The sequence below is a fragment of the Arvicola amphibius genome, chromosome 14 (assembly GCF_903992535.2).
Source record: "Arvicola amphibius chromosome 14, mArvAmp1.2, whole genome shotgun sequence".
NCBI lineage: Eukaryota > Metazoa > Chordata > Mammalia > Rodentia > Cricetidae > Arvicola > Arvicola amphibius.
This window is the reverse complement of record NC_052060.1, coordinates 45,319,982-45,345,075: the sequence shown is the minus strand read 5'-3', so window position 1 is coordinate 45,345,075 and position 25,094 is coordinate 45,319,982. Positions and strand designations below refer to the sequence as shown.

General features: G+C 46.8%; 1 protein-coding gene across 1 annotated transcript in view; it reads right to left on the bottom strand.

Annotated features, from left to right (window-relative positions):
- Positions 1–4,547: 4,547 nt before the first annotated feature.
- Tspan5 (tetraspanin 5) overlaps positions 4,548–25,094 on the bottom strand; it is a 170,562-nt gene continuing 150,015 nt past the window's right edge. The window contains exons 3-8 of the mRNA XM_038311203.1: positions 18,846–18,992; positions 15,130–15,300; positions 12,520–12,645; positions 10,429–10,476; positions 10,207–10,323; positions 4,548–6,518 (exon numbers count right to left, since the gene is read on the bottom strand). Coding sequence (XP_038167131.1) covers positions 6,453–6,518; positions 10,207–10,323; positions 10,429–10,476; positions 12,520–12,645; positions 15,130–15,300; positions 18,846–18,992 — 675 coding nt within the window. The 3' untranslated portion in view covers positions 4,548–6,452. The remainder of the gene's footprint in view (positions 6,519–10,206; positions 10,324–10,428; positions 10,477–12,519; positions 12,646–15,129; positions 15,301–18,845; positions 18,993–25,094) is intronic.

The following is a 25,094-nucleotide window of genomic DNA, read 5'->3' as shown; positions in this document are numbered from 1 at the left end:
GGAGGACCAAACACCTCCAGGCTTCCTTCATATGGGCGCTCAGCCCCCTCAAGACCATGAAGTCCTCGTGCACCAATCACTGGAAGCCCCTCCCCCTACTATTGTTTCTCTAGAGACGCCTTTCTTCTTTACGTTGTTTTATGAGTATTCTACCTGCCTGTGCATCGTGCATCTATGTGTCTTGGGTACATGTCTGGTGTCTGCAAAGGTCAGAAGGGGTCAGATTACCAGAAACTGGAGTTATAGGTACGGATGGCTGTGACTCCAGTCCTCGAACGCCAGTCCTCAGCCAGAGCAGCAAGCGCTCCTCACCACTGAGCCATCGCTCAAACCTGGAATCACTTTTATCCAATCCAGGAAAATTTCAAGGATATAGTCATCCGAGCCACAGCAGCTGGCTTCCCTCATGTCCTCCAAGACTAGATAGAGCTTGCCCTGACCCTGCAGAGCCAGGAGCCCACTTGGCTTGCAGCTATGGTAAGCCTGGTGACAACCCGAGTGGAATGGGTGTTGAGTCTGATACTATTTTTGCCTTTAACGACACGCAAGTTTTCCGAGTTGTTTTTAAAACATTCCCGTGACGTAGTTGGTTCCCTCGCTGCCATGATGGACGGGAAGCTCAACTTCTCACGTTATCTTTACTGCAAATGGAATCACAGCCGCCAGCCCATTGGTCCCACAGCTTCCCCTTCCTTCCCCGAGGGCCCATGAGCCACACCTGAGCTTACTGCCCGGCGTCTGCAAACCATGGCCGCAGTGATGGAGCACCCGACAGCCCAGGTCTTATCACGTCCATCTCCTACCCCCTTGAATCCTTGGACTCCATTCTTCCCTGGGAAAACGGCAGTTTAGCTCTGAACAAGTGGAGATCTTCAGTCTGTGGGGATTCCACTCTGGTTTATGACACCTCTGACACCTGAGAGTTTGTGGCGCCCGGAACACAGTATACTTTCCCGACTGTGCGCTGTTGGTTCAAGGGGCAGATGAGCCATTCAGCCCAGCAGCGGCTTGCAACTGACTGTGGGGTTTTAGTGACAACATGAGGGACTACAAAAGGCGCAGATCATTTTATTTCTGTTTTATTTATGTGATTTCAAACATGGTAGCAGGTGGTATTTAAGAGAGTTTGCTTCAAATAAATACAGAATGCACCACCATAATCTTAAATATCATATAATAACGCATTCTTTATTTAAAGTACCCCACGAAAGGTGGCAAGATTAGCCAGGCATAGTGGTGGATACCGGGAATTACAGTGCTTGGGAGGCTGAAGCAGGAGGAGTGAGTTTAAAGCAGCCTAAATTAACACAAGCCTAAGGCTAGCCCCGTGTATATACTGAGACCCTATCTTAACAAAACCGGAAAGCAGCAAGATTTTACAAGAGCATAGGCCAGAGAGCATGCGCATACAGGGTTCAGCTGCCTCCAATCAGTGGATGAGAACCATGTGGGGACGCGGGCCTGCCAGGGAAAACACTTAGCTCGCAGCAGGCCCCTTCAAGCCAAAAAGCAGCAGGCTCCGAGCTCTGCCTGACCCCATCGGGAAAACACATACCAACAGGACAGCTTCAACGGGCCATGTGTTCCCTCAGAGTTCTAGAGGCTAGGACTGTGTGTTCCCTGTGCTTCCCAGTTTTTGGTAGCTGCTGTCAAGCTCGGTGTTCCTCGGATTATGGACATACTACCTGAATCTGCCTTCCTTGAGTTCGCTACACTCTGCAGGCCAGTGCCTGAGGTTTTCATAGACTATCAGGGCATGAAAGACTGTAAGACACCATTTCGCTTGCACGTGAGCATGGTTTCCACGGTCTCTCAAAGCAAGGTTGTAGCCAGGTGGTACAAAGTTTGTCATCACACCTCTTGGAAGATTGATGCAGGGGGATTGCTGCAAGTTTGAAGGGAGACAGATACAGAACAGGAAGCACCAGGCCGACTGGGGCTACTTAACAAGATCTTGTTAAAATAAGAAACAAAACCCAAAACAACAAAAAGTTAGAAATCCTCAAATCAAAGCCAACTCCACCAGGCCCTCAAGTGATGTTTTCAGAGGAAAGTTCAGCAAAGTCTGCTTCTTTGTTCTGGATAGTTTATGGTGAAGAACTGAGATGCAGCGTAGGACCTGGGATCTCAGCCCCTGCAAAACCCTTAAGTGGAGTTCTGTGCCCCGGGAGAGAGGGTGCATCCTGTGCCACCTTCCACCAGGATGACACGTGCCTGGAAGACATAGCACCTCCAGAGTGGGCGGTAAATGCCTGGTGACAGCAAGCACTGGCTTCTAGAAACAGCCACGGCCAGTTTCCACCAGGCTTGCACAAGCCTGCGGCAGTGAGGTAGCAAGATCAGTGCATAAGTATAGATGGGAACAAAAACACTCCCTTCCCTAGGCTCCCAGAATGAGCCCCAGGTTTCAGGAGCATGAAGGAACGGCCCTATCTTCCCTAAGCACCTGCAATCAGCCCCACACTGTTTCCCAGTCCTGGAATGGAGCTTGCATAGGCGCCTCCCTCGCCAACTCCAGGCGGCTGCAGTTCTCCATGGCTGACACTAGAGGGCAGGCCACTAAAACTTTTCTGTTCTAATCAGTGTGCAGGTTCAGGGAGGTGACAACCACGTGGGCAGCTTGTCTTGCTGGGCACTGGTTCTTTCTGGAATCCGTACCCACCCTGTAAAACCAGGCTTTCGCCTGCTCTTCTGGACAATGGCTTTATCTCTTGTTCCTCGAAGTGGGTGGTGTAAAAGACCAGGAGGTCTAGCTCAGGCTAACCAGGAGGGGACCAGACAACTTTCTGGCAAGTTTACAAGGGAGCGGTGAGCCTCCAGAGGGGAGGCCATAATTAATTCCTCAAATCAAGAATGTCCTAAAAACCACAGTATAATAGACTCTACCGTTACAGCAAGTCTCTCAAACAAATAAATGGCGAGGTGGCTTTGGTAGCTTCAGAGTTTAGTTTCTCTTCCCCACTTCCTGTGCCCCTAGTCAAATGATTCCACCAAAAGTCATAACTCAACCCTGCTTGTTCTTGCTGTACATTTGCTTTCCACTTGTTGAGTGTGGGCAGTACCTCACTGTCATTGTCCCCGGCCCCGTGGCACTGGCCACAGCGGCCAGCGTTTATGGAGAGGCGCCCAGTCCTTCCTTGGAGGTCTGCACAGATTTCCCAAGGGAAGGAACAAGCACCAATGTGTAAATGGCAAGGCTTTCTGGCGCAGGCCTGCCAGGTCACTGGGCTCTGACCCTCATTGTTCATCCCACCCACTTCCCAGGGCTCTTCTCCAAGAGAGCCGGAAACAGGCGCTGGGAGAGCCACACACTGCAAAACGGTTCCATTCCTGTCCACACAAACACCGGCCCCTAGTGATCAAATGCTGTCCCAAAGAAGCAAAACTTTGGACCGAGTCCCTTCTAAGAGGCTCCTGCAGGGGAGAAGCCTGGGACCTGGGGCAGCAAGGGAGCCCAAAGACATGCCAAGGGGCTAGACCCTGGCGAAAGAAACGGGAGTTGGAGAACTTGCTGATGCATTCTGGATTTTACTGTTCTTTTCATGAATCGTACTTTTTTTTTCATTACAGAGGCGATCTTTGTGAGAACCAGTAAACAATAGAAATAAAAGAAATGGTAATATTGCCCTAAAGTCTAGTGTCTACTTAGGACGAGGAAGACACTTCTGCTAGTTTCGAGCCTTGTAAAGGGAGGCACCCTCATTGCTCTCTTTCCTCTGCTGCCAAAGTATGGAGAGAATGACCGGGCCCCATAACATCATCTAGTAAGGGACATCAACAGAGCTGTCCATCCTCAGTCATGAACAGATTTCCTCAAAATCAAAATGTTTTTGTTTCCTATATCCAGGGAGGCGAGGCACTGTGTTTCTCACATCTGGGGACACACCGTTCTGTCCAGTCTTAGAGTAGTATGTGAAATGGAAGATTCTGTTTCCATTTGTTCACAAGACTATTTTCCAGTAATAATTCACAATCGAAACACACACAAGGTGGTATTTTCCAATGGGGTAAGATGATAGTTTCAAGGGACTCCTGGCAATTTCTTTCTTATAAAAACTGTAACTTTTACCTAGGCCCACGGTGTATTAAATACACAGCCCAGAATGACAGGGTCAAGGTCTGAGATCTGCGTTTTACAAGGTCCCCAAGGCGTCTGTAACAAGCAGAAGACAACTCCGGGCCAGAGAACACCTACTTACAGGGTGCTCTGTCTGTCTACCTTTAGCAACCCAGACAGACTCAGCCCCCACAACCACAACTTTCCCCTCCTACCCAGGACTGACGGATGTTTCTCAAAATCAACCTGTGAGTTCATCAGCATCTTAGGAATGCAGCAGTGGGAGTCCTTGATCCCTGTTCCGACCTACCTCCTGAGGGACTCGGGGGATGGTGGCAGCTGTTGGAACATGGGCTTGAACCCAAAGTTTCAGGCACATGAGGAATGAGCTGTGCCCCTGGCGCGGGCCTTTTGTGTTTTAACCAGTCACTCCAGAATGCTTCACAGTAGCATCTGGGAAGTATTCAGAAAGAAACAACATAATCCCATGTCAGGTAGAACCAAGTTTATTAATGACAGCTTTTATTACAATCACTCTCGAGTGTAAAAAATAAAGGTGATTAAAATTTAAAACTCACTTGGGCTTGTGGCTTGGCTTTCACTGGGTATGCCACAGGATGGGGGAGGGGGGATCTTGCCTGATTCGGAATCAACTGGCCAGATGCAGTTCACTGGAGAATGAGGTAATAAAGGAGACAGAAGTGCCGATCCGAGAAGGACATCACAAATGACAGCATGGACAGGGGCGGAGTCATGTGACCTCACGTCCACGTATGGAATGACTATCTCTACCTACAACGGACACAGATACACACATGCAGGGCCACACACACCCAAACTGCGGAGATGGGACTGGAAAGGGGTGCCCGTCCTCCCGCGGAGCAGACTGTCCGTCAGCCACGGCGATGCAGCGTCATGGGAGTGGAAAACTGAGCTAACCTGCTAACTCAGAAAGGTGGCTGGCGAAAGGGGAGCTGCTCTCACAGGCTGTAGTCTTCCCGGGAACCCACAATCTCAAACCTGCTCCCCACGACAGCAACACCCAGGCGATACCACAAGCTGGGTGAAAATCTGGGGCCCAAATCCACCTTCCCAGCAGGCACGAGCCAGAAGCAGGACCTGAAGGTGGTTTTCTGTCCAGCGTCACAGAACCCTGGCTGGGCCTCAGTGCGGCCCCTCAAGTATTTGTGCTTTGTTACTACCCTGAGGTCACCTCACGGGAACAGAGCTCTGGCCATGCACTAAACTAGGTTTGATTTTGTTTCTGTTTTCTTAAATATATGGCAAAACTAAAATTGCAAGAAGACCCTTGTCAGATGCGTTTTGACTGTGTCAGCCCTGCTTTGGAACGGAGCTTCAGTGAGGAAGACGGGGAGTGTACAAAAGCTGAGCTGGAAGCTGGGAGAGACCGGGAGCCCATGGGGCATATGAACGCATGGCTTGGACAACATGCCACAACCACCCAAGGCTGGGGACCTCTGACATAAACGCTGACGAGTGCTCTCAGGTGTCTCTTGGAAAAGGACATGGTGGGTTCAGGGTCACAGCACATGCGGGTGAGGATTATACAAAAACTTACTCTTGAAGCTGAATAAGAAAACATTACACAGGACTGTATCATAGCCTTTGCCTTGGGAGACAGAAAGAACCAAAGTAACAACCGATTAAAAGAAAAAGAAAAGAAAGGAAAAAGAAACAAAACAGAAAAACGAGCCCAGAGTATTCCGGAGTATCCGGAGAACCCGAACACTAGTTGGTTAAGGTGGGGTACAGGAGCGCTTAATTAGTGCCTCTCAGTAGCCTCGTTTTCTCCTTGGAGGTCATGGATAAAGCTCAGGCTGGCCGCTCAGAGGAAAGATCAGTCCTGCGGAAACGTGAACCGCAATCTCTGCTACCCTAACTGGCTGCTCCAAACACCCGGCTTTCTTAAGGGGCTCTCCAGGGCGTGCACCCTGGATGGGACCCGCTCCACCCATCTCAAAATCCCATCACAGAGGACAGTCGCAACAGGTGCTGAGAACGTGCACGGAGAGATTTCAAAACCCTTAGCCCGGGTTTTAGCCAGGATGTGCACAGCACTGTATTCTCCACAAATTCAAGTACATGCGGTGCCCCACCTCCCCCCTTTCCCTTCCTGGTAGCATCCATGCGTCCATCAGTTCATGGCTACAGCAGAGGTTCATGGCACAGCCACTCAGCGGCTTTCACGCTGTTCTGTTTTCTTTTGAAAAGGCCCGTCGTTCCCCAGCTTTACCCCCGACAGGAAGTAAGTTCTTGGCAGCTCCATGAGGTGGGACTGCGGGCCCGTGACCAGGTCCCTGCAGCCCGCCATCGGTCAGCACAGGAGGGTCAGCGAGGGGGTCAGTCCAGTGTCTTGCAGCAGTGGTCACAGGGTTTACCAGCTAGCCCTGACAGCTTCAATGTCACTCACTAAATTCTGTGCCAGGCATATCCCAAAAATCTAAAAGAGGGAAGAAAACCGAGTTAGACGGTAGAATTCAAACACTTTTGGTTTTTCCTTGGCCACTGAGTCTGCCCCCCGCCCCGTTTGATAATCTGATTCTTAAAGTGATATACAGGGGATGGAGATGTAGCTCAATCAGTAGAGAGTTTGCCTAGCATAAATAAAACCTGGATTCTATCCCTAGGCATAGCAGCTGTATGTATCTATAATCCTGGCTCTTGAGAAGGCAGAGGCAGACACATTGGAAGTCATCCTCAGCTACGTAGCAAGTTTGAGGCCAGCCTGGGATGCATGAGACCTGTCTCAAAACCATCGGCTGAAAAAGAGAGTGGGGAGAGAGACAATAAAAACTGAGATGCAATTAATGTTCTATAAAATTCATAATTTTAGCATGATTTTAGCTCTTCAATACTAAATGCAGAAGATGTTTGTTGCCCTCAAGCTGACCCTGTGCAGAGAGAAGCCATTTCTAGCCCTCCCTGTGGCCTAGACAGCTCTACTTTCTCTCTCTATGGCTTTGCCTGTTCTGGACTTCTCATGAAAATGGCATCAGATAGTAAGTACGTGGTGCCTGTGACATTTTTCATGGAACGAAATGTTCTCCACGCTCATCCACTGGTACTGTCTGAATGTGAAGTCCACACAATCTCATGGGTTTGAATACTCAGTCCCCAGCTAGTGGCACTGTTTTGGGAGGTTCTAGGACATTTGAGACCGTAGCTTAGCAACCAGAAGTGGGTTGCTAAGGACAGTGATGGAGGTGTTCTCTGTCTCTGAGATGCTTTGGCCGCTATGCCTTCCTCACCATGCTGGGCCCTAGCCTCTCAACCCTGAGACCAAACAAACCTCTCTTTCTTTGCTCTACAAAGTATTGATTACAGTGCTATAAAACCTCATGACCCAACTACCAATTTTCTTTATAGGAGAGAAGTTAAAGAACTTAAGTGAATGTCTCAATACAGAAAGTTTGAGGTGGCCTCAACATGTACGCCCTGCCTTTGTGACCAGAGAAATCGCACGTGTATGCGGGAAAGTCTGAAGCTCCACTGGGTCACGAGGCCTCCCAATCCTTCTATGGATTTCACCTGCCTTTCGGGTAATGAACCTCAACAAAGCCACACATGAAGAGAACAGTTTTGTTGATGAGCAGCCTGTCTGATCCATGCACCGCCTGCTGCACCTGCCCAGCTCTCCCTGCTGAGGTCAGGTGTGTGACTTCTGAAGGAAGGCTCCACCACTTCACTGTGTCTGCGATGTGAGAAGTTCCTCAGTTTCATCCTCCCTCTCCTCCTGAGAGCGTCAATCCCCATCAACAAGGTCACAGTGGGAGGCAGGAAACACAGGAGGCAGAGCTCCAAGCTGACTGGGTGGGTGATCGTTCTGAGGCAGGGAGGGGCACAGGGTGGGCTGAGAAGACCCAGAGGTGGAGATGGTGAGATCCTGGGATGCTCCCGGGGCACTGTGAAGATGTGGTGGGTGGTTGGCTCAGATGGGGAGTGTGGGGTGGGGAGGGGGACCAAAAGCAGCTGAAGGACACTGGTGACTCTTGCAAAGACATGTCCAGCCAGTTGTTCTATTTGTTTTGCTTTGCTCTTGAGACAGGGTCTTCCTGTATAGTGTAGTTGTCATCTGTCTGCCTCTCTGGGGCTGAGACAACAGGCATGCGTCATCACACCCAGCCAATTCATTCCATTTTGATGGCTGGGTACTAACCCTATTTGGTAAGTATATACCAAAATCTTGAAAACTGATGGATTCTACATTGTCTCCTGTACTTGATGCTATGAACATGTGTGTGCAAATGTTTTGGCAAATGTATATTTTTATTCCTTTGGCTGGCATTCATGGAATATTGTGGGGTCACATAGTAACTCTGTATTTATTTTCTGAAGAGCTGAGCCATTCGTTTTCTCCCTGCAGAAGTGTGTGAACGCTCCATCTTCCATCCTCATGAACACCATTATCTTTCTTATTACGGCCACCCCAGTGGGTGTGCAATGGTTTTCTCACTATGGTTTTGATTTGCAGTTCTCTCATGACAGATGCCGTTGGCATCTTTTTCTCATGTAATAGGCCAATTCTATCTCTGCTGGAGAAATGTCTACTGAAATACTCTGTTCGCTTTTAAAGCGGGTCTTGCAAGGTAGCTCAGGCTGGCCTTTTTTCCTGTTGTTTGGCATAAGCCCCTTTTATATATTCTAGCCACTGAGCTCCCTCTCAGGTAACCATTCGCAAATATTTTCTGCTATTATGTGAGTAATCTTAAATAGCATCATTTTCCGTGTACAAGTTTCATATTTTGGTGAAGTCCCATTAGCTATTTTACTTGGTGGTTAGATTTATGCCATCATGCCCTTTTAAGGAAACTGTCCAAGACAAAAATCACCAACTTATACCATATTTTCTTCTAGAGTCTCATCACTTTGGCTTTTATATCGAGAGTTTTGTTCATTTGCTTTTTACACCAAGGTCTATGAAGGCTGAGCTGGCTGTGCACTCTGAAGTGACCGTCCTGCTTTAATCTTTTTTAATAGCTTGCATTACGGGCATACAGTATATTACACTTGCATTTGAGTCTTTGATCTATTTTAAGTTAATGTTTAAATATGATATGACAGTCAGTCTTTTCCAGAGAGGAAAATCAATATTTCTGCACCATTTGTTGAAAAAGATTTTTTAAGTTTTTTTTTTAAACGTGTATAGGTGTTTTGCTTCCATGAATGCCTGCACACCACATTCACACCGTGTGTACAGAGGCCAGAAAAGGCCATTAGATCCCATAGACCTGTACTGAAAGACAATTGTTAGTTATCATGTGGGGGCTGGGAATTGAATCCTGGTCCTCTGGAAGAGCAGCCAGTGCTCTTAACCACCGAGTCATTTTTCCATCCCTGGAAACCCTTTTTCTGTTCCCCACTGAATAGTTTCGAGTCCCTTATCAAAGCAAAGCCCACAGAAGTTCTGACTGGAACCCTGCTACTTTGTACTGAGTTTTAATTAGGAAACATGAATTCTTCATCTTCTGATCTTTTCCAGTTTTATTTTGCTATTCTGGTTCTTATTTTCCCACGTCATTTCAGGCCCAGCTTGGCCATGACTGTGAATGTGGAGATGGGACTGAGGTAGGGACTGCACAAAACCTCTAGGTCATCGAGCAGTGATGCCATTTGAGTGATATTGAGACTTATAATCCGTGAACACAGGATGCCTTTCTAGTCACTCCAGACTTCTTTCATTCCCTTCCAGTGTGTGCCCGTTTGTGACCCTCTGCAGAAACTATCACATCAACAGGAAGCTCCTGAGACTGGTCCAGAAAGACAAGAGACACAACACACACTTCTGAAACTCCACAGAGCCTTAGCCTTGCTGCTGAGATGCACTCTGAGCAGCCATGTCTACCCCAGCTGTCACAAGGCAGCCCTCTAAACCAATGGAAACAACGGGATGCCAGTGAGTCACCTCATCAACCTCTTCCTTGGGAGAAGGAAGCAAGGTTTCTTGACATGTTTCTGGATCTAGAACCAGACCTTCAATCAACACAAACCTAACAGTTCCGGTCTGTTCCCAGGACTGCCTGCATGTCACAGAAGCTACAGCGCTGAGGAGTTTTAGCAAGCATCCTGTCCTGATGATGTGTCTCTGGGTACCACCGTCTGAGTTATACTACCAAGGACCCACATCTTACCTGCAGCAATGCGATGCCTATGAAAATACCAGCCACGATGGTTAAATTGTCCTGTAGCCACTTCTCAAACTGCGGCACACAGCCTTTCGTGTAGATTACAATCTGTTGGTCAACTTCCTTTACAAGGGAAGAGAGCAGAGTGTCACAGATACAGTCTTGCGCATGCACAAACGCTCCTCCAGACACGCTGTGCGCTAGGCCACAAGGGCAGGTTCCACTTACTGGTTTTTGCCTGGCATCATAGCCGCACTGAGTGTTGATGACATCTTCCTGGGGAAGAAAGGAAGAGAAAAGTGAAATTCGCTCGTCTTCAACAGAAAGCCTATCTACTAATAGACAAGAGCCCCAGCAGAGTCATCGGTGAAACCCATTGAGGGCACACAGACCACAGGACAGTGTTCAACGTGCCATGTGCATCAAATGCCACAAGCTTACAAGAGCAACTTCAGAAGTATGTAGTAAGACATTCTCCGCCTTTGAGATGAGAAAAACTGAGAATATAGCAGGCCCATTATGCTAGGGGTAGGGGGAGGATCAAGATTCAATATACTGCCAACCTCAGAAAGCTCCAAGGGTTGGGGAAAATGGAGACATAGACCAACATCAAACTTAAAGGACAAAATGACCATCTTTATGCTCTTTGATGATTTCTACTAAAAAAAAAAAATAATAGTGCTAGAGATCAGAACTAGAGTCTCATGCATGCCAAATATGTCCTTGTCCCTTTTAATCATTAAATTCTGTCAAAGTTTTTTTGTTTGTTTGTTTTAATGAAAAAGGATCATGTTACTAATTACAAAGCAAAACACTGTCTGGCCATGTGTCGAACAGGCAGCCTGACATCGCCAGGATCTGGTTGGAAATACTGGGGGCTAGCTGCTTCTTCCCCTGCGGGGGTCAGATAGGAACCTCATCAGCTCTGAGTTCACGGCACAGGACAGACCGACTGAGGATCTGCGGTTGCCTAGTGACTCCTGGAGACACTTCCGAATTTTCTCACGGACAGCGATAGCAAACACAGAGCACACTGGCCAGTGTGGGCCTAGGCTGCCTGAACGGGTCCACAGACTTCACGCTGGACATCCTGCTGCCAACTGACCGGCCTCAGGAGGAAGACAGGCTGGCTGGAAACGAACCACAGGCAGGGTGGCATAGTTCTTAGTGACTGATGCTCAGCCCAGGCTGATCTGCCCTCCAGATGGGCAGCCTGCAAGAAGGCCAACAGTTCAGCACTCTAAAAACGCTAGCCGCTGTGCTCTGTAAAGGAATCCCCCAGCTTCCAAACTTGCACGAGGGGGAGCCTGTGGAATCTGTCTGCACCCACTGAGCTCCTGTGGCAAGTGCAGGCCTGACAAGAAGGGTAACAGCTACTCCTCACATAAGTATCACTGACCCGCTAACCCTCAGTTCTGGCTTTTTACTTACAATACAGACGGTCCTTTTTTTTTTTTTTTTTTTTTTTTTGGTTTTTTTTTTTTTGGTTTTTTGAGACAGGGTTTCTCTGTAGCTTTGGAGCCTGTCTTGGAACTAGCTCTTGTAGACCAGGCTGGTCTTGAACTCACAGAGATCCACCTGCCTCTGCCTCCCAAGTGCTAGGATTAAAGGCATGCGCCACCACCATCTGGCTTAGAAGGTTCATTTTTTGTTGTTGTTTGTTTGTTTTTATTCTACAAACTATGCACGCAGCATGACATGTAGTAAAAAGGAGTGACTTCTGAGTGGGTTCTATGTTTCCTTTTTAAAGTAACAAAAGTGGCAGCCGCTATTGCCATCTTATGCCACACTCTGGGCCACTGTGACTCCCTAAGCAGCACCCTGTCAGGTCGCAATCTCTCCTCTTACTCCTAATCCCTTCCAAGAAGTCATATGAGAAGAAAAGCTGAATAAACCCAAGCTATTGCAGACGGCTCACCTGGGAGCCCCACATTCTCATCAAGGAGGGACAACTGACAGAGGCAGCCTGCCTGGGTCAGGCACCCATCTCTGTCACCTGACAGCACTGTGATTTCGGAGAAGTCACTTGTATTTCATACGCCATGGGTTTTTTTTCCACCCAAGAAAGGGACCCTCTTTTTTGACCTCCCATGAGCCGACACACACCAAGGCTCAGAATAGGAACAAATGCATACACACTTGCTAAATGAATACCAGCCATCCTGTCTTGACTGAGAAGCCTGGGACACAGCACCCCCAGGGAGGAGCTACAATCAGGCATGAGCCTGTGAGAAGAGATATGGGGACAAAATCCCTTTTGCCGTCACGCCCGTAGTGAGCACAGGCGCAGAGCAGCCACTGTGGGCTCGGCGCTCTTACCGCGGGGTCTTTAGTGCAGCAGGAGAAGGGCACACCGCATCGCTCTCGGCTTGCATTGGAATCTGTGCAATTGAAGTAAATATTTAGGTTCCAATCATCAGCTCCAAAAGCCCCACAGCACTGCCACTAGAGCAAACAGGAGAGAGTTAGAAGATCGTCTAGGCTCGGAGGTGACCAGCCACCTGCGCTCCACCCCCGTGACACCCAGCCCCAGTGCCTCAAGATTGAATTGGCTTGGCCACATTCTAGAGGGATACACAAGAACGTTCTAGAAGGAAAAATAAAACACTAGCAACATTGGCAACATCTAATGAGGCAACTTGGTTGGGCTTGAGGATCTGATCTCTTATTTTAATGGTTCTTAAACAGTGTCACTGAGTGTAAGCGACCCAGATGAACGTCAGACACTTCGGTAAGTTCTGACAGTGCACAGTACGAGGGCTGTCACCACTTCACGACACAATGAACATCAGGGCTGATATTCAGTGGTACAGTGGTCAAACGTGGCGAGGCCTTGGGTCCAATCCCCACAACAACAAAAACAAAAACAAACCAACCAAACAAAACACAGAGTAAACAAACTCTATCTCTGTACAACTTTGGAGGGTTAACTTTTCATTATCTTGGTCTCTATGCTGAATCTATTTCATTTTTTAATAATTTATTTTTTATTATTTTATATTCATTGGTGTTTTGCCTGCATGTGTGTCTGTGTGAGGGAGTCAGAAGCCCTGGAACTGGAGCTACAGAGAATTGTGAGCTGCCATATGGATACTGGGAATGAAATCTGGGTCCTCTGGAAGAGCAGTCAGAGGTTTTAACTGCTCAGCCATCTCTCCAGACTCTGTTTTTTTTTTAAAAGAATATGTTTTTTTTAAAAAAAATTATTTATTATATATACAGTGTTCTGTCTGTATGCTTGCTGGCCAGAAGAGGGCAACAGATCTCATTACAGATGGCTGTGGGCCACCATGTGGCTGCTGGGAATTGAACTCAGGACCTCTGGAAGAACAGTCAGTGCTCTTAACCTCTGAGCCATCTCCCCAGCCCTAAAGAACATATTTTTATATATTCATCTTTACAAAGTCAATCAGCTAATTAAAATATAAAATAACCAAGATGTTCATTCAATTCAGCGACTGATTGTGGCTGGCACAACCCACCTACCACCTCCCTGTTCCGGATTACCCTGGCTTCTTATGTTAAATTAAAACCACCCTTGGCCACGTTAGAGCGTTGGGGACCAACAACTATGTCGAAACATTGAGCCCCAGAACAGACGGCCAGAGTCACACGAAACAGCAGTGTTGCTGAGCAGAGCAGGAAGGCGGCACGTGCGGAACACGCGTGAACACACGCTTTGCAGGCCCCGCTGCTCCTCTGGGCTTGGGCACCACAGGTTTCCCTGGGAACGAAGCTCTATCAGCTCTGTCCTGCACACTTCTCAGGGACACTGGCTAGGAAGCTGTGAGCTTGCATTCTACAAGACCTAACACCAGCAATGGTCTGCTGAAGACCTAACACCAGCGGTGGTCTGCTGAGTTGGTGAACAGGGGCTGCATCTCACCTCAGCTGCTCTGCAGCCACTGAGTGAGAAACTAAGACCCCAGGCGAGTGCTGAGCACCCTGAGAAGGGTCGCCTTCCTAAACCCCCACTCGATGCTGATGCAAATGGCCTTCTCCAAGGTAAATGCCACCCAGTTCAACCTTTCCAACTCAAAGCAAGACCTTGGTCCACTGCGCCTCTGTGTGGCTCCTGATCTTGCCCTAAACCTAATGCCACTGACACCAGTGACTGCGTTTGCTTGGCTTTCTCCTATTGCTCCACTGGAGGTGCATGAGGGCCCGCTGATCTGCGGGACGGTAACATCTTGGGGCTACTATGAGACCATGCGCATCATGTTCAAATAGCCGGGGAAAGTAGACAATAGCTCACTTCTCTCATTTTACTACCAGGGAAAGAATTCAAGCTTTTGTTAGTACAAAGTCAATGAGACTGTGTGTCTCCTGGCTCCTTGTCTGTCACACTTTGCATTCGGACATTCGGAGTGACAAGACATCTGCCTGGTCTGTTGGCAGGAGAGGAGCAGCCAGTCACACAGTCATGTTCAGACACCTGTGTGGCAGGAGAGGGGGGGGGTTCCTCTTATTTCATTTGTTAGAAGCCAGCAGGCTTACAGATCTCTAACTTTTGGTTAGGACTGCACACATGTGGTAGCTGGATAGGTACATTTGAGCAGCTTTATGAACAAATCTCCTGTTAGTTATTGTGAGCTATAGGGGAAGGAACATGGAAAATTCATATTTAGCCAAACAGAACTTGGAACACATGGAAAAGCTATTTTCTCCAATGGCTGACAAGGGTACAGCCATGGTGATCACCTTTTCGCTTCAAAGTTATGTCTTTCTTCTGCTACTTTAACCCAAGTTTCTGTTTGGGATACAAATGTGAACTGTGGAGCAAGAGAAACAAGTTCGCAAACAAACAACCGGAAGCTAGGCAGCAAAGTCAGCTGGACATCTCCCGCAGGCAAAGACACACAAGGCGTTATGGGCGTCCCCCTTGCGAGAAGCCGTTTCCACGGGAGGGGAAGGGGCGCTTGCACTTACATACTCCTGGGTGAAGTCTATGAGGTTCTGCAAGTCAATGTCGTCTCTGTAAGCCCTGATGTTGTTGTTAATAAAGAAATACAGCTGGTCTTTGATCCAGTCTTTGAAAACAAACGCCAGCACCCCAGCAGTGAGCTCCAGGAAGAAAATAATCCCCAGGAACACAGAAAACTATGAGGAAAGAAACACACAACAGGCAATGGTCACAGGGGTTAGCTCACGCAGAGTTAGGGGCTCCGCTCCGGAAAGGACTGTAATTGTGCTCAACTGGGGCACATCTCCAAACTGGAGCCTTCTGTTTCTTAAGGTCTGTTAATGAACTATTACACTTCAAGAAACGACTTTCAAAAATTAAAGATCAGCTCCTAATCACATTTTGGTCTCTGGTGTTCCATTTGATAATTAACCAACAAAGCCCAAATCAAACATGAGTCATAGGAATTTCTCATTAGACCCACATTAAGGCCTAATGAACTGCTTGTGATTAATGTACTGCCAGACGTATGAACAATGTTCTTCCTGACCTCTAGGAAGCCCTTTGCCTAACTTGAAAGGTAGATTATCCCGTGTTTTACGGTCGCCTGTCATCTGCGACCGTGGCTGGATTCCACGTGCACTCCATTATCCTATGCCGGATCCACTGGTCTAACTCCTCCTTGCGCCTCCGATAAGGTGTGAAACAGACCTGTTGGTGTGAACGAGGTCAGAGAGGAAGTGGGAGGGGGTGTGACTGACACGCTAACAATTTCCAGCAGTGAAAATGAAACCGTGGGGTAAGGGCTTTCTCAGGAACACTAGCTGCTCTTGCCTCCTGTCTGGGAAGCAGCGACCTCAGGAAACACTTTAAATAACGCCACAATGCAATCAAAGGGAGACTTCTGGCTAAGGCTGATATCGCCACATAAGGTTGGGGAGCATGAGGCCCTGGGGTAAATGCTCAGAGCCCTGGGGAAATTTCCCTTCCACATAGGCGTCTCATTTTAGTCATCCGACTGCCGCTCCACCCACAAGCCTTTCCACACCTCCCTCCTCCTGCTTCTTTACCCTCCTCAGACTGTTCTGTGATCTTGAGGTGAATCACGGGGGCATGCTGGGTGGACGGTGGGATGTGGTCATTCTCTTCACGGCCACAAGTGCGTCTTGGTGGGGGGCAAGTACGCTCCCTGCCTTCTTCTTCATAGAAATCCTCTTCCATGTACATGGTACCACCCCAAACATGGGCACATAAAGGCCCCACACCATAGAAGGAATAAAACCCAAACTGGCGCGCATGTGTGAGAAACAGCTGGACAGTTGCACAAAGACTTGAGATTTCTGTTCTCACCTCCACAAAAGTTAGGAGGGTTCACTTCCCAGTTGCCGTGGTAAAGTCTCTCAAGTTATGTAATATACACATCAGATATTGAGTCCAAACCCAATTCATATCAATATTTGGCAGAGATCTACACGCATGGCTCTGTGAGTTACCTCTCCCCATTTCGAAGATGCAGAAAGGGACCGACCTGAAGCTCCATGTGAGGGCATCAACCAGCCAAGAGGGGCCATTTCTGTTTCACAGTCTTACCCCTTAGGCTCCCCCAGCAATTTTCCTATTCTTAGGACAATATGACATTTGAGGTTGTTTGGAGGTATGGAGATATTATTTCCTATTTATCTCATAGCTCCTGTTCAGAGAGCGTTCTAGGTCAGTTTCTACTGTTAATACTAAATAGAAGCTATTTAAATATTCTCCAAGATATACAATTAAGAACATGACTCCTTCCATATGTACTATGAGACTTCAGGAAGGCACTTGCTATAGTAAATAAAGCCATGCTCAAAGAAACCATAATTTGAGAGCACGGGGGTTTCGATGGTTAAGTCGTGGGGAAGGTCATGGGTTCCAGGAAAGCTGAGTGAAGCCAGGTTGGCACTTAGAGATGCCTCATACCAAGAACACTGGCAGGGCATGATTACAGACAAACATTCCTTGGAGGGACTCCATAGGTCCTGACTCAAAGAAGGAAGCTGCGGAGGAAGGGGGGAGAGGTAGGATCACACAGCCTCTTTATGAGCCTATGTAGAAAGGGGTCAATCTGGGAGATAAGCAGCTAGAACCATGGGGAACTAGCCACTCCCACCAGGCACGGGGAGTGGGGGTGAGGGAACGAGTTCGCTCCTCATTAAACTATGTCTGAGACCAAGGACCCCCAGGTCTTCCCTCTTGGAGTGAGCCACAGAAAAAGATTCTGGGAAACATCCACCAGGACTCTCAGGGAGCAGGAACTGCCCCAATTAGAAATGGGCTACCCTAGCATTGGAACAGCAAGTCTCCTCTAGGAGACACTCAGGAAGATGCTGGAGGACAATTCAGCTGACATGCCATGTGGCTGTCCAGACCAGTGCTAGGACGGGCTTTGGTCTGAGTGAAAACGATGTTAGAAGATGTGTCCGCAGGGGTGCGAATGGCTAAGGCAGGCAGCATCACACAAAGCTGTCTGGAAAATTCCTTGTCCTCCCTCAGCGCAGGAAGGCAGGTCCTTCTGATCTTTCCTCCTCTACCTTTGCAGACAAGAGTGAGTGTTTTTCCTACAGAAAACACTAGAATGCCAGTCCCCATACACAACAAGGCCAGATTCAATCCATACCAAATATCTGGCAGAAACAGACATGCTGTGGGCCCTGTAGGCTAACCCCTCATTCTCCAAAGCGCAGAACGCAGCTTCAAGTTATTCGAGGGTGTCGCTCATCAAGGAAGCTGTAGTTCTGTTACACAGAGGTAGCCATATTTACCATTCTTATTTAAGATAATGATGGAGGAGGGTCATTTGTCTATGTGTTACTTTCATTGGTTAATAAAGAAACTGCCTTGGCCCTTTAATAGGACAGAAAATTAGGTAGGCATAGTAGACAGAACAGAAATGTGGGAGAAAGAAAGCAGAGTCAGGCAGACGCCTCAGGCAGATGCCATAGCTCTCCTCTCCGAGATAGACACAGGCTAAGATCCTTCCTGGTAAGCCACCACTTCGTGGTGCTACACAGATTACTAAATATGGGTTAAAGCAAGATAGGAGAATTAGCCAATAAGAGGCTGAAACTAATGGGCCAGGCAGTATTTAAAAGAATACAGTTTCCATGTAATTATTTCAGGTGTAAAGCTAGCCTGGTGGCGGGACGCAGTCTGCCGTTCCTTCAACAAGATACAAATATGGTATATATGCCAATGTTCTGCTTGGAAAGGAGCTCCAAAGGGAAAGCCTTCGTGTTCATTCTCTATGTTGCCCCTCCGGCTAAAGATTTTCACCTTGACCACATCTCCACGTTTATCCAAACTATGCAAGATGGGAAGCTGGAGAAGCTGGGCCAGGGCCTCGTTTTCCTAGACCATTGTCCGCACAGCTTTGTGTGTACAATGCTCACCGCCTACATGTGTGCGCTCTCACACATACAATACACACCCCCACACACCTCATTCCTTCCTAAGGCAACTTTGGGGATTGGAGACAATTCTGCTGCAAATACATACAAAGCCTTCATGCATGGCAAGGCTGGCTGGTACCTACACTGTCAAAGAGGCATGCCTAGGGCAGGGGTGGAAGGCAGTCCTCTTGAAATAAAAATGGGCCGTATTTTTTCCCTAAGCCTGTGGTACGCTTACCATCTTGCCTGCAGTTAAGAGTGTTCTCTTGGTGTAAGAGCCTGGAACGCAAACCGAGAGTGGAATTGGCAATACTTACGAATTTGAGAAGAAAGGTGTTTTCCCGAAGTGCTCCAATGCACCCAGCAAACCCCAGAATGAACATCACGCCTCCCACCACGAGGAAGAGCCAGACGGGGTCAAAGCCACCGAGATCAGTGATGGACGAGATGTTGGAGAGGACACCCTGGGAGAGGAAGAGAAGACACCAGGAGTCAGAAGCTGGGGCCGAACTGCCAAAAAGTGAGAGTTAGTTCACTTGCCTTTCCCCTCTCAAAAAAAAAAAAAAAAAAAAAAAGGAAAGGGAGGGAGGGAGAGAAACAGATTTCTCTGCAAGATCAACTGTTTATGTTTTTGGTAAAACAATAAAGAACTGCACAATAACTAAAGTACCGTCATCAGGCCCCGGATGCCAGAAGTGTAGATGATCCCCTTGCTTCAGTGCCTTTAAGTACATACGGTTTTGAGTAAAAAGTAAATGTAACAACAAATATACCCCCGGAACAGAAAGAGCAACCATTATAAGCCTCCCAGGGCCAATCGGAGCCCTAAGCATGTCTCCAGAAATACGGGGGCGAGGTGGAGCTAGCAGCTTGAAAATGAACTTTGCAGGCTTGGCCCTAAGCGCCCAAGGCTTCCCAGGGAAAAGCGATCCCACAGAGTCCACCCTTGAGCCTTGTGGACGGTAGTCCCATCAGGTCAGGTCCTTGAGGAAAACGTATGGGCTCCACTCGAGCGCTCTATGTTAGCTTTTGGAGGTGTTCGCTTCAGAGGTGGAGACTTAAAAAAAAGACAAGTCGCCCCCTACTCCTTTCCTCTTCTACCCATAGATTACATAAAGAATCCAAAGTAATGATGTTTCCCCACAAACAATACCCGTCGAAAAGAACTCCATTCTGGAGTCTGACATATCGAAACCGGCCAGAAATTATGACACCATTTCTGTAACATGTAATGGACATACTTAGATTGGGTCCTATGGAGACTAGGTGACAGCGTTTTTGGAACCAACCCAAAGTCTGAAATACCCAAAACCACCAATATCTTATTTTCCTATTACATTTTTTTTCAACTCTCAAATCAAAATACCTATAGACAACTGCAGTATTGTTTGCGATACAACCGAAAACAGGTATTGAATATCTGTCCACACAGCACTGCCACCAACCTGGAACAGGCTGATGCATCCGATTTTGGATGAGGAAAATGTAAGTCGGAGCAGTTTGGTGATGGGCTGAAGGTCACGGGTTATTTTAGAACGCGAGCAGATGTCTGTCTCAGCACTTTCTGGCCGAGTGGGCCAGGCATTTGCCTGCAAGTGCTTCCCAGGCGGTGCCATTCAAACCTGAGTGCAGGAGTTTTAACTTACAATCCACCTGAAATTCGTTCAAACATTCTAGGGGTTTGGGATTGTTTCTTTTTAGGAGTATCGAAGTGAGGACAACAGAGTGTGTTTGAAGAAAAATTACGACACTCAACTGTGAAGCTTGACCTTAGCAGAAATGTCAAGGGCTTTAAATAAAGTCACTAAGGGAAGGTGGGCAGTTTCAGAGCAGGGGCGATGAGGGTATGTGCACAAGGATGTGGCATGACAGCTGCATCCTTCTGGCAACTGCGCAGACCCATGGATACATCTAGTCATGTGTTTAAGTTGAGAACTTGGGACATTCACCCCAGGAGGGAAAACCTGGACAGAAAACACAGAAACACACACACACACACAAAACCCTGTACTTACACAAATGATATTTAAAAACAAAACAAAACAACAACAACAACAAAACCTCAAAACCACCACTAGAGACATTAAACAGAAAGCAGGCAGTGAACTTAAGGCCCCAGGGTTGGAAGGAGGCCAGCCTCTGGACTGACCAGGGCAGTTAGAGTCTTCCTGTTTGGCCTCGTTCAGTCAGTGGCCAAGCACGCGTGGAGTGCACACAATACACTTTGAAAAGTTCATTATGGGAGAAGTAGACCTGATTTACTTGATATCAAAGACAAAGCAGCAGAGGTGCAAGGGAAAGAGGAACATGTTCCCTTTTCCTTACAATTTTTAATTTTTTAAAAATTGATACGAAGTAATTATACACGTTACTTTGGAGGACAATGTAACATTGCCATAGGTGGTTACAGTGCCTGAGAATCAGACGGAAGTAGCTAGCATATCACCTTGGATATTTATCATTCTTTTTCAGCAACTTTACATTTACTAAGCATTTACAGTGTGTGCACACGCGTGCATATGTGCAGTATGTATGTGCAAGCATGTGTGCGTGCATATGTGCAGTGTGCGTATGTGTGCACACCAGAGGGCAATCTCTTGGGTGTTATTCTTCAGGCACCATTCTGTGGTTTATTTTTTAATTTTATTTCTCCTTTTGAGCCAGAATTTCTCACTGGAGTATGAGGCTCTCTAATTAGCCTAGCTTGCCTGCGAAAACGTCTGTCTGCCTCTCCAGTCCTGGGTGACATGCACGAGCCATCCCAGTCAGCTTTTTACACGGATGCTGAGGATGGAAGTCAGGTCCTCGTGCTTGTACACCAAGCGTCCTACAGACTAAGGCATCCTCCCAGCCTCCTTAGTTTTGCTGTTTTGTTTTTTTAATTTAATTTATATAAATTTTTAATTTATATAAGGCAAGTATGTACTTGCAACCATACAACATACTTTGAACAGAATACTGCCACACCCCCAATCTTGCTAACCTCCCCTTTCTGGCTCTCCCCACTTCCTTTAGCCCTCTGAATTCCCCTAGACATCTACACACGATTTTATGTATCTCTAACGCCTAGTACCCATAAGTGAGAGAGAAACAGGATCTGTCATCCTGAGGACGACTTCGTTTGCTTAACACAATGGTCTCCATCACTCATTTCCTTCAAATGACAACTTCATTCTTCTTCATGGCTGAACACAATTCCTGGTGTGTACACATTGCATTTCCTTTATCTATTCCTACACTGATGGACACTTAGGTACCACAGCTTAGCTTTGGAGAACAGTACTATGACAAACACTGATATGTCAGTGCCTCTGTCCTATGTGGACTGGAGTCTTCTGAGTAAGTATCCAGGAGCGGTATATAACCAGGTCACACGGTGGGCCTATCTTGTGTCTTTTGAGGAAACTCCACACTGACTTCCACAGTGACCTGACTAGTTCCCATTCCCCCAGCAGTACCTATGGGCTCCCTTTCGTTCACATCTAAACCACTGTTCGATGTTGTTGGGTTAGTGACTGCTATTCTGACTGTAGTGAGATGGGATCTGAATGGTGTTTTTATCTGCATTTCTCTGATGGCTAACTGAACAATTTTTCATGTTTATCGGCCATTTGTATTTCCTCTTCTGGTAACTGTTCAAAAGCCCATTTACTGTTTGGTTCCTTTGGTTTTTTTTTTTATTTCTTTGTATATTCTAGATATTAATTCTCTGTCAGATAGCAAAGATTTTCCTCCATTTTGCTGTCCTCACTGGGCTGTTTCCTTTGCTGGGCAGAAGCTTTTCATTTCCTGAAATCACATTTATCAACTGCTTTATGAGTCCTAGTCATGAAGGACAGCAAGCGCTCGTCACCACCAAGCACCTCTCCAGCCCCCATGCCAATACCTGGAAACATCTTCCCTACTGGCTTCAGAGTTTTCTCGGCTTATGCTAAGGTCGTGGGTCCATCTGGAGTTGAGCTTGGTGAACAGCAAGAGGTAAGGGTCTCGTTTCATTCCTCTACCTGTGGATATCTAGTTTTCCACCATCGTGTGTTAAAAAGACTATTTTCTCCATTGTATATTCTTTTTTTAAAAGATTTATTTATATATTTATTATGTATACAACATTCTGCCTCCATGTACGCCTGCATGCCAGAAGAGGGCACTAGATCTCATTACGGATGGTTGTGAGCCATCATGTGGCTGCTGGGAATTGAACTCAGGACCTCTGGAAGAGCAGCCGGTGCTCTTAACCACTGAGCCATCTCTCCAGCCCCTCCAAGGTATATTCTTCAGGCTGCTGTAACTGCACGCGTTGATTGACATCAAGATCCTCCACCTCGTGCGACTGATCTCGGTGGCTGCTTCTGGGCCAGTCCCATGCTGCTTTGTTACTTCATCTCTGCCATCCCCGAAACACACTATCAATCAACTTGCCATTGTTCTTTTGTCTCAGGATAGCTTTGTCTACCTGGGGTCCTTTGTACTTCCATATGAATTGAAGATTTTTCTATTTCCGTGAAAAATGACATAGCAATTTTGATGGGGATTGAGCGGAATTTGTAGGTTGCTTCTGGGAACGGAGTCATTTTCACAGTATGAAAGTTCCCAGTCCCTGAGCGTGGGACGTTTTCCTGTCTTCCTCCACTGTTTGCCAGTTTTCATGGTAGAGGTCTTTCACTTCCTTGGTTAGGTGTGTTCCAAGGTCTTTCTTCAGGCAAGTGTGAACGGGGCTGTGCACTTTCTGAGTACATTTGTACGTGAATTCTGCATCCTGTTATTCTGATGGAGGTGATAAACGGAGTTCTCTGGTCTTAGAGTGTCTGTGTATCCATGATATCAGCTGCAGATAAGAGAACTGATTGCTCTTCCCATCTGTACCTCTTTTATTTTCCTATCTTAACTTACTGCTCTGGCTAAGACTTCAAGTGCCATATTTCGTCAGAGTGAGAAAAGCGTTGGGGGCGGAGTCTGAGGAGATGGCTCAGCGGGGAAGGGGTTGTCAGGCAAGCACAAGGACTGAAGCTCTCTACCATGCACACAAAAGCCAGGCATGGTGATATGGGTCTCTAATCCCAAGATGAGGGTGGGCGTGGGAGCAAGTGGTTCCTGGGGCTCCCTAACCAGACTAGCTGCAAGGATAAGCTGCAAGTTTAGTGGGACACCCTAGCTTGAAGACTTAGGTGGAAAACAGAGGTAACTTCAACCTCTGATGTCTGCATATGTACACTACACACAGTATGTGCATACCCACCAAACCCCAGAGTGCAAAGGTAGATGCCCCTATCTTGTTCCTGATTTCACGGGAACTGCACTGAGCTTTTCTCCATTTAGTATAATGCTGAGTAAATGTTTACTACATATCGCCTTCATTATGTTGGGCTATGTTCAGTCTATTGAGTTCCTTAAAGGCTTGATTTGAATTTATTTTTATTAAATTATGTATAGTGTGTGTGCAAGTGAGTACAGGTGCCCAGTGGCCAGTCCAGGCATTTCAGATTTGCCTGAAACTGGAGTTAGGGCAGCAAGCCTGATGTGGGTGCTTGGAACTGAACTGTCTTCTGAAAGCAGTAGACGCTCTAACCTGATGAACCATCTTTCCAGGCCCCTCAAGGGCATTTTTTTAAATCATGAAGGGATAGTGGGTCCTGTCTATTTCAATCTATTGTGATGACAGTGTGATTTCGGTCCTTGAGGTCATATATGTGATGATTACATTTATTGATTTGTTCATGGTGAACCGCCCTTGCATCTCTGAAATGAAGCCAACTTGATCATGGAGCAAAGCCAATTTGATCATGGTGGGTGATCTTTTTGATGTGTTCTTAAATCTGGTTGGCAAGTATATCATTGAGAATGTTCATTATTCATTAGTGAAATTAGTCTACAATTTTCCTTTCTGTTGTTACTGTGTCTTTATCAGATTTCAGTACACAGTAATGTGACCTCATAAGATGACAGTGTTTCCTCCTCCTCTGTGTTATGGGATAGTTTGGGAAGTACTACTGTTCTTATTTAAAGGTCTGATCAAGTCAGCATGAACCCATCTGGCCCTGGTCTTTATTTTAGCTCATATTTATTGTTATTATTATTGCTTGAATATTTTTAAAAATATATCTAAGCTATTTATCTAATCTTGGTTTAACTCTGGTAGGTAGTATGAGTCTAGAAATTCATTCATTTCTAACAGTTTTGGGGATAGGTCCTAATGATGAGCTTCACTGGTGTCTGTTACGAGGCCTCCCCTTCTCATCTGTAATTTCACTGATTTATTAATTAATTATAACCAACTTTCTTTTGGTTAATTTGTCTAAGAGTCTGCCAATCTTGTTTATTTTTTTAAAGAACTGCTTCATTCATTCTTTGTATTTTAGGGTTTTGTTACATTGATTTTTGCCCCGATCTTGATTATTGCTTTCCATTTGCTGGTTTTTTGTTTGGCTTAGTCTTGCTTTTTCAAGGCCCTAACATTCATCATTAAGTTGCTTATTTGAGATCTGATTTCTTCTGCTTTTTAAATATTTTTCTAAAAAATTTATGTGTATGGGCGTTTTGCTTAAATGTATGTTTGCGCTCCATATTCA